The 9765-nt window shown below is 48.9% G+C and overlaps 1 protein-coding gene across 5 annotated transcripts in view; it reads left to right on the top strand.

Annotated features, from left to right (window-relative positions):
• magi3a (membrane associated guanylate kinase, WW and PDZ domain containing 3a) overlaps nucleotides 1-9673 on the top strand; it is a 140552-nt gene extending 130879 nt beyond the window's left edge. For 2 of the 5 annotated variants that reach the window (XM_072480177.1, XM_072480179.1), the window contains 3 exons: nucleotides 2814-2957; nucleotides 3346-3484; nucleotides 6753-9673. In XM_072480177.1, the coding sequence (XP_072336278.1) occupies nucleotides 2814-2957; nucleotides 3346-3484; nucleotides 6753-7936 (1467 nt within the window). In that variant the 3' untranslated portion in view covers nucleotides 7937-9673. Of the gene's footprint in view, nucleotides 1-2813; nucleotides 2958-3345; nucleotides 3485-3852; nucleotides 3938-6752 lie in introns of all 5 variants that reach the window. The other 3 variants (XM_072480180.1, XM_072480181.1, XM_072480178.1) reach the window with 3 other exon arrangements.
• The last annotated feature ends 92 nt before the right edge of the window (nucleotides 9674-9765 follow it).

The following is a 9765-nucleotide window of genomic DNA, read 5'->3' on the forward strand; positions in this document are numbered from 1 at the left end:
GTTAACGGTAGCGGCCAGGGCGACATCTGACGCATCGCTCTCCACCTGGAAGGGGATGGACTCATCCACCGCGTGCATCGTGGCCTTGGTAATGTCTACCTTGATGCGGCTGAAGGCCAGGCGGGCCTCACTCGTCAGGGGAATGATGGTGGCTTTGATAAGTGGGCGGGCTTTGTCCGCATAGTTGGGGACCCACTGGGCATAATATGAGAAGAACCCCACTCATCATTTCAGGGCCTTGGGCAATGGAGAAGGGGAAGTTGCAGAAGGGGGCACATGCGATTGGGGTCGGGCCCTAGGACTCCGTTTTCCCCGACATAGCCGAGGATGCGGAAAACGCATTTCTCCTTCTTGTAGGTGAGATTGAGGGCGTGGGTGGTTTGGAGGAACTTCTGAAGGTTAGCGTCGTGGTCCTGCTGATCATGGCCGCAGATGGTGACGTTATCCAAGTACGGGAACGTGGCCCGAAGCCCGTACTGTCCCACCTTACGGTCCATTGTTCTTTGGAATACTGAGACCCCATTGGTGACGCCGAAGGGGACCCTGAGGAATTGGAAGAGGCGGCCGTCTGCCTCAAAGGCAGTGTCGTGGCGGTCTTCCGGGCGGATCGGAAGCTGGTGGTATGCGGACTTCAGATCGACCGAGTAGAAAACCCGGTAGTGTGCAATCTGATTCACCATGTCCGCTATGCGGGGAAGGGGGTACACATCGCGTTGCGTGTAACGATTTATGGTCTGGCTGTAGTCTACAACCATCCGGTTCTTTTCCTCGATCCTGACGACCACCACTTGGGCTCTCCAGGGGCTGTTACTGGCCTCGATGATCCCCTCCCTGAAGAGCCGCTGGACCTCCGACTTGATAAAAGGCCTGTCCTGGGCACTGTACCGCCTGCTCCTGGTGGCGACGGGTTTACAGTCGGAGGTGAGGTTCGCGAAGAGCGGGGGAGGGGTGACCTTAAGGGTCGCGAGGCAACATACGTTGAGAGGGGTAGGGGTCCGCCGAACTTCAGGGTCAGGCTTCTGAGGTTGCACTGGAAATCCAGTCCTAACAAGAGAGGAGCGCAGAGGTGGGGGAGGATATAGAGTTTAAAATCGGCGTTCTTGGTGCCCTGTATCGCGAGGTTCGCGACACAGTATCCCAGGATCTGCACTGAATGTGATCCGGAAGCAAGGGAGATTGTTTGGGATGCGGGGGAAATCTGGAGGGAACAGCGCCTTACCGTGTGCGGATGGATAAAGCTCTCCGTGCTCCCAGAGTCAAACAGACAGGGCATTTCGTGCCCATTGACCCGGACGGTCATCATGGAGTTCTTGAGGTGCTTGGGCCGTGACTGGTTGAGAGTGACAGCGCAAAGCTGCGGGTAGCCGGCGTGGTCAGCGGTAGTGGGGTGGTCCCAAGATGGCGGCCCCCATCAGTCGCACGTGTCGGGCAGCGTTAAAGATGGCGGCCCCCATCGGTCGCACATGTCGGGTGGCTTTGAAGATGGCGGCCGCCATGAGTCGCACGTGTCGGGTAGGGTTAAAGATGGCGGCCCCTACGGATATCACAAGGCGGATGACATGTCAGAAGGGGGCGTTACTGGCAGGCACGCAGCCATGCTGCGGGGTCTGCGGGCCTGTGAGTCTGAGTCGGGCCTGCGATTTTGGTACTTTGGGTCCGGCCAAGCAGACTTTGGCAAAATGTCCTTTCTTGCCGCAGTCGCTGCAGGTCGCGTTCCGAGCTGGGCAACGCTGCCTGGGGTGCTGGTTCTGACCGCAGAAATAGCAAGGCGGCCCCCCGGGTTGGGCGGGCAGCCGCGCTGCACAGGCCTGGGACACCCTCGGGTCGGGTGATGGTCGCGCCTCCGGTGCCCACGAGGAAATCGCGTGGTCGGAGGGGAAAGCATTTAGGCTCTGGAAGGGTACCTCTAATGAGGTGGATAGTTTTACTGTCGCTTCTAGGTAGAGGGCGCCCTTTTCGAGCAGGCGCTGTCTGACATAGTTGGACCGGGCTCCAGCCACATAGGTGTCCCGGATGGCGAGTTCCATGTGCTGCGAGGCCGTGACGTCCTTGTAGTTGCAGTTTTGAGCGAGTACCCTCTGGTCGCGTAGATATTCCTCCAGTGATTTCCCCCGGGCGTTGACGACATATGGTGAGGAGATGCCGTGCAAACACTTCGTTCACCGGCCTCACATAATGTCTTTTCAGGATCGCGACAGCGTCTGCGTTCGTGGTCGCGTCTTCGATTAGTACAGAGATTCTGTGGCTCACCCGGGCGTGGAGGAGACTCAGCGTCTGTGCCTCAATGATGGCGGGCGAGGAGGAGGCGGCGAGGTAGGCCTCAAAGCAGCGGAGCCAGTGTAAAAAGATTCCTTTGCTTCAGCTGCTTGTGGGTCGAGTTCCAGTCGATCAGGTTTGAGGGCGGCTTCCATTGCGATATCTTAGCTGATTAAATTGATGCGACCATCAATTCACACGAGACGATTAGTAGAAGTGAATAGTGGTTTTAATAAGCTCGATCTGTGCCTGCCTCCGATTGTTCTGTACTGAGTGCTGCCTACAGGCTGCAGATTTATATACCACCCCCGAGGGGGCGGAGCCACAGGCGGAGCCCACAAGGGCATTAACATAATTCAATACAGTTGTGAATTGTAGCAGCAATACGTTCACTGCACTAATAAATGCCAGTGACACCCAGATCCTCAAAATAAATATACACCAGGCCTCTTATTGTGTGAGCTGCAGCTTGCCACCCAGTGAATTTCTTGTCTTATGGGGTTTCCTGATCTTGTGGTTTGTGTTTCTTTCTCTGTTTTGTGCGTGTTTCCAAACAGAACCCTGATTGCTTCTCTGTGGAACTGGAGAGAGGTCCCCGAGGGTTTGGGTTCAGTGTCCGTGGAGGCAAGGAGTACAGCATGGGCCTCTTCATCCTACGCCTGGCGGAAGGGGGTCCTGCATTACTCGACAACAGAATCCATGTAAGTGCCCCTTGTTTATAGCGGAGCCAAGCCAGGTATGGAGGAAGGCATGCTATGGCAGTGCCACTTGTGTATTAAGGTTCTCATTTCAGTAATGTGAGATGGGAGAGAGCAGGTCATATGCTACCTGGATGTAGAAGAGAGGGTACCGTATTTCCCCTCACCAGCAGAGAATGGGGATCAGTGTGAGAAGGAATGTCACTGAAGTGTGCAAGGTTTCAGATATCTTATTTTGAGTTGGGGGGGGTGGGGGCGGGCAGCAGAGTTACAGCACAGCTGACCCCCAATATCCTGCATCTGGTCTCGAACTGAGCTGTCCCTCAGTTTGCTGGTGTTTCCCCTCTCTCAGCTTGAGATGTGATTATTATTTTCTGTCCTCCTCCTGCAGGTTGGCGACCAGATTGTTGAAATTAATGGAGAATCTACTCAAGGGATCACGCACAAACGAGCTATCGAGTTGATTCAGGCTGGAGGGAGGAGAGCGCATCTTGTCCTGAAGCCAGGCATAGGTCAGGTTCCTGACTTTGGTGGGTTTCCCTATGAGTCTTAATTTTACAGACCAAATTACTGTAATGTTTTAAGTGATGGGGAGGGTGAGGGAGGTGGGGAGGGTAATAGTGAACCAGTAATTATGCCCACACCACCATCCAAACCCAACTCCTGATATGGGGCTGAATGCTGCTTCCATTATGTGGCAGCAAGTGTTGTAAGATTCCGTTTAAGACCACTCTAAATCACTGCCCTCCCTCCGTCCCTTCCCCTCAGTCTGTGTGTGTCTGTCTCTTCGACATGCTCTTGGCCACTGGCTTTGCAGAAATGTAATCTTCTGTGGAACTTATTTTTTATTCTCATAGTTACATTTAGTCCTAGGCTTCTCCCTCCTCCCCCTCTCTAGGAATGGCACCTTGCAGCCTCTCCACTTGTACAACTCACGAGCAGCGTTGAGGCTTCCCATCTCCTCTCATCTCTCCTGGGACCTGGTAAATCTGCACGTCTTCTACTTGGTTTTGTTCACTTTTAAAAACCTTTTTTTTTTTTGATTCAGTCGTGTACTTCTCCCTCTTTCGCTCTCTCTGCCTTTCTTTCACTCTTGTCTCACTCGCAGTCTCTGCATCGCTCGCTTGCGCGTGCTCCTTCTGCTTGCTTGCCTCCCTCCCCCCGCGTGCTCTCTGGCAGAATCCTGCCAGTCAGTTACTCCAGTTAATTCTCCAATATAGCTGAAGGACTAACTTGCACTTTGCATGCCGCGTTTCTTGATCTTTGAATGTTCCAAAGTACTGTACAGCCAATAAGGCACATTTTTGAAGCGAATTTGAGAAACGCATCAACAAGCTCCCACAACATGACGATGACCAGAAAATCATTTTTTTTTTTTGTGATGTTGTTTGAGGGGTAAATATTGGTTAGGAATGCCCTGCTCTACAAAGTAACGGCATGGGCTCTTTTCCAGGCTGGTGGCAATGCCGCAGTGCTAAAGTGAATGCAAAGATGTTTTCACCCACAGGGCTCAAAGCCATAAATAAAAGATAGTCACTAATAAATCCAGTCGGGAGTTCAGGAGAAAAACCTCCTTTCCAAGAGTGATTAGAATTAGAAACTTGCGCAAAAGGTGTGGCTGAGCCAAATACTACATCTATGTTTAAAGAGAAGCTGGATAAACAGATGAGAGAGACAGAAGTAGAAGGATATGGTAAGATGCTCTGGGGGGCGGGGGGGGGGGGGGGGGGGGGAGGGGGGGGGGAGGCTCCTGTAGAGCATAAACACCAGCACGGAGCAGTTGGGCTGAATGGTCTGTTTCTGTGCTGTAAACTCTTGTGAACAGTCTCGACGCAGACTCAATGGGCCTCTTCTGCACTGTGTATTTCTGTTAACAGTCCCCTCATCTGTAGGGTTGATTGACACTGAGCACCATTCACACAACTTCCTGTCTGTCATTATTGTAAAATGTGTGCACACATGATAATCGAGCGATGTCACATTGAGACGTTACTTGAGGCGTAGCACTCGCTTGTTCACTCCCATATCTTTAGAGTCCAGGTAACTACGCACCTGCATTAGCTCCTCTGCTGCAGGAACCCTCAAATATGCCCTTTGTTACCTCCAGATTTGACTATTCCAGCACACCTCTGACCCCTCACTCTCCTCAAATTTGAAATTATCCAATACACTGCCTATTTCACAACTCACCCCAAGTATCATCCGTGCATAACCCACGTGCTTGCTGAACTACACTGGTTCCTGGCCTGGCAACGCCTCAATTTTAATATTCTTACCTTTATTTTCAAATTCCTTCATGGTCTCACTCCTCCATATCTCTGTAACTTGCGACAGCCCTACAACTGTCTCAGATGGCTGCATTCCTCTAATTCCAATCTCTTGAGCATCCGTGATTTTATTTGCTCCACCATTGACGGCCCTAAGCTCTGGAATACTTTCTCTAAACCCCCTCCGCCTTTAAGATCTACAAAGCTTTTAGTCACTGGTGATATCTCTATGTAGCTTGGTGACAAATTGATTTGATAAAGTTCCTGTAAAGTGCTTTGGGACATTTTGCATGATATAGTACCTTTAACATAGTAAATTGCTTTAGCTCCAACGGATAGAATTTTTAGAGCACGGAATAAACTAAACCAAACTACACACTCTGGAAATATAAGATCGAGCTGCTATTTTGAGATTTGCATTTCCATTTAATTCCTTAAGCCTGCTTTGCACATGCAACTAAAAGGTGCAGTTGCTATTCAGTGCTGGATTAATACGTTCATTTAAACTCAGATTGAGAGAATGTTTCATCCAGTTGGTTTGTCATTCACTTTTTAAAAATAATTTTAGAGTACTCAAATACTTTTTTCCAATTAAGAGACAATTTAGCTTGGCCAATCCACCTAACCTGCCCATCTTTGGGTTGTGGGGGTGAAACCCACACAGACACGGGGAGAATGTGCAAACTCCACACACACTGACCCAGGGATCGAACCCGGGTCCTCAGCACCCCAGACACTATGCCACCGTACCGCCCTTGGTTTGTCATTCTCGTAGTTCTCCAAGTTTCTCTTTGAATTGGTTCTTGAGGCACAGGCGTTGATGAGATCTGTTTTTTTTTAAATTTCTAAATTTAGAGTACCCAATTAATTTTTTCCAATTCAGGGGCAATTTAGCGTGACCAATCCACCTAGACTGCACATCTTTGGGTTGTGGGGGCGAAACCCACGCAAACACGGGGAGAATGTACAAACTCCACACGGACAGTGACCCAGAGCCGTGATCGAACCTGGGGCCTGGGTGCCGTGAGGCAGCAGTGCTAACCACTGTGCCGCCCCTCGATGAGATCTCATTTAATGATCGTTATTCCACAATGCGGGTGGCTTACCAGGGCCACTTTAATGGACAAACATATTGTGGAACTCAGGCAACCGGTTTCCTTTTCCTGAAAGATGCTCATGAACCAGTTGGGCTTTTATGACCACCTGACAGCTTTTTGTAATTTCCCTGATAAATTATATATAGAAATATGATTCATCAGATTAATTTCCATCACCATGCAGTGGTAAGATTTGAACACATGGTTGGTGGAATCCTCGGACCCTCTCACTACTTTTCCCATATTGACTGCAGTCTCTAGTCTGTTTTCTCATCTCTTCTCTCTTTCTCTGCATTATGCGTGAGCTGGGATGGGGGCTTGACATGCATGCAGAAGTGGGGAGGGTATGGAATTGTGCATCATGCAAGAGGGAAATTAGTATATGGTTGTGGTTAATGTATTTTATTAACTGCTTTGCTTTGCTTATTTTCTAGACAATGCGGATACCCAGAACACTCCATATTCTAGCCTCCAGGAACTAAACACAGCTGCTGAAAATCAGCTATCACCATCCCTTTCACATCCCACCCCCCATCTCACTGACCCTGAAGAGACCTTAGACAATGAGAAGTCGTGGAGAGAACGGGAGTCACCCGCCAGTGCTCAGCAAGGGCTGGAGTCGCCCGACAGTGCCCAGCACTGGGCAGAGGCTGGATCTGCAAACCGAGCAGGCAGCCAGAATGCTGAGGAAGGTGAGCCTGAAATTATGAAGGGTGGAACGACAAAGCAAGGTGGACAGAGTGTATGCAGTCCAAGGAGAGAGCAACTGGCTGGAAATGACAAGGTGCCGGCCACTGGCTGTGAAAGCAGGACACTGAGCCCACACAGAGGTGGTAGAAAGCAAGCCGCTGGGCAACGGGAGCGGTCAGTGAGCCCAAGGAAGACTGAGAAGAAAAGGAGAGAGAAACTGGAAGAATCAAGGAGCCCAAGGAGGGGCGAGTTCAAGAAGCGATCTGATAACAACAAGGGCAGCTCCCAGGAGGTTGATGCAAAGGAAAGGCCAACAGGGGGCATGGACAGGTCACGCAGTCCAAGGAAAATCAGCAGGAAGGATCGTAAAGGAAGTAGAGAGGAGTTGGAGAGTGTGGCTCAGGAAGAGGTGGCTGAGAGCAAAGAGCTTGGGTCAAAGCCGGTTAAAGAGACTCATTCCAAAGGAGTAGCTGAGCAAATCGGGAGCCCAAGGGACAGACGTTGCAACAGGAGAAATGCCCAACTCTCCTCTGGTCCAGCCAGCAACATGGACCATTTGGCCGGTACCCCTCTCCAGGATAGTGAGGCCCTGGGGAAGACCAGTGACATATCCCCAAAAAAGAGACAAATGTCACACAAGGTAGTGCAAAAAACATTCACTCCTTCTGAGATGGGCCAAGGAACAGGCAGAACCATGCACGACAGCTCCCACTTTCCAGCACTCGAACAACCCAATGCTGTCAGCAAGAATAGCAATCGATCAAAGAGCCAGGAACAAAGGAAAACAGAACACAATGGGGAGAGACACAATGAGGGAGACACCTCACCACAAAACTCCAACCCAGAAGCCAGAGCTGTATCTGCTCCAAGAAAAACGCAAATAACCCCCGGACCCTGGAAGAAACCAGATGCTCAGAGACCCATGTAACCGAAAGCAAACTCAAGTTATATATGTTAAATTATTTTTATAGACTTTTGGTTTCTGTTAAGTGTCAATTACATTTTATTTAAAGTTGTGTAGTTCAGTCAAGGTTTTCTGCATTAAAACGTTTTGGTCTAAGTGAAGGATTGCCCTGTTTACTCCGCTGTTGGACAGACTTGACTGAAACTCGAGGCTGTGCGACTCCTACTTTGAATAGACATCGTTAATTGTAGCTGGGTGTGAGATTTACACTTTGTACAACAGCAATTTGTTCCCTCACCCTCCGGCACACATCCCTCCCATCATAGCTGTTTTTCACAGTCCAGACTCCCTTCAGTCGCCAGTTGGAACCACAGAATAGTAGAGCGGGTGATTTTATGTGAGAGCTGCAATATCTATCTTCAAGTCTCTGCCTTTGACGTCACCCATCCCGAATAGGGTTTGCGATTATTGAGCAGTGAGTATTGCACCGTGTTTCTGTGCAGATCTGAAATCAACACCTCGTTCACCAACTAGGGCAGCTATTTGTGTTGTTGTTTGGGCCTTTGGCTTTATCTGTAAACCTTTTTGTATTCAAAAATCTCCCTCACGTCTGCCCTAAACCAGCTCAGTGTCACATGTGGATGTGTTCCTCTTTGATGTTTTCTGATATCAACACCCCAAAATTCTCTCGCTGTCAGTTAGCATAGCGTTCCGACTGCAAGTGATTTATAATTCCTCTCTTCCCTGCGAGTTTTGCATCATCACTGGGCTTCTCTTCAAGTTGATTATAATTGCTACTCATAGGGTTCTATAAACCTGTTTTGTGTTTCACTGTTCGTCAGACCGACTAATCAGTGCAGAATATTGATTTTGTTTCTGTGATTCAATGCAGTTTGTAAACATCTTCAGTATTTCAGTGATTATTTTTTTTTAAATTTCACCTCTCCTGTGCCATTGTGTGTTGGAGATTCACCCCATCCAGCTTCAGATCACCTAATTTTTGCTCCTCTGCGATCAGTGCTGTGGGAAACACTTTGCCATTTACATTTTATTCTCTGTGATGGAATATTCTGGAAACGAGCAGGGATGTGTGAACTGTTCATTGCCTGTCAGTCATTCCCCTCCTTCCCGAACACTTAATGTGAAGCAAGGTGCATTCTCCAATCATGTTGTTGAACATTTTATATCTTTATTGCACCACTTGGACTGACCTCCAGGCAGGTGCATTGCCTAGAACTTGTTCCTGTTACCCTCTATACTGTAAACCCTTTCTGCTAAGAGTCTGTAGGAGATAGAATGGAGACCCTGGACTGTGAGTGTGGTGCAGGCAGTGTCTTGTGACCACTTTACTGCTGTATTTCATATCCTGTTAATGCCAAAAGTGGAGTCTGTATAACGGTGGTTTGAAATTTCGAGTGGTTCAGACACACTGGTCAGCTCCAGTTTTCACCCCACACTGTTGTTGATGTCTGATTTTGTTACTTCCTTGTTGGTGCAGTAGACTAACAACATTGTTCCATCCCATCAGTAGCATCCACAGCATCCTACAGACTGTACAGTACTCACGGCATGGGTGCAGCCTGAGTAAAGCTGAACAAGCCATGCGTGTGTTGGTTGTAAATTTTTATACTGTACAGTCTCTATAAATACTCATTAGGGCGAGATCTGTAAACCCTCATATTTTTTTATGTATGACATGAGAAATGCAAATCCTTTGTCATGGTGTTGCACTGTAAAATAAACCTTAACTTTCAAACTCAACCTGTGTTTCAAAACTTGGTCATGAAGTACATCTTAATTGGGAAAAAAATAAATACAACAGGGGCTGCTGTGACCTAAGGCACTACTATATA

The sequence above is a fragment of the Scyliorhinus torazame genome, chromosome 17, assembly GCF_047496885.1.
Source record: "Scyliorhinus torazame isolate Kashiwa2021f chromosome 17, sScyTor2.1, whole genome shotgun sequence".
Classification (NCBI taxonomy): Eukaryota; Metazoa; Chordata; class Chondrichthyes; order Carcharhiniformes; family Scyliorhinidae; genus Scyliorhinus; species Scyliorhinus torazame.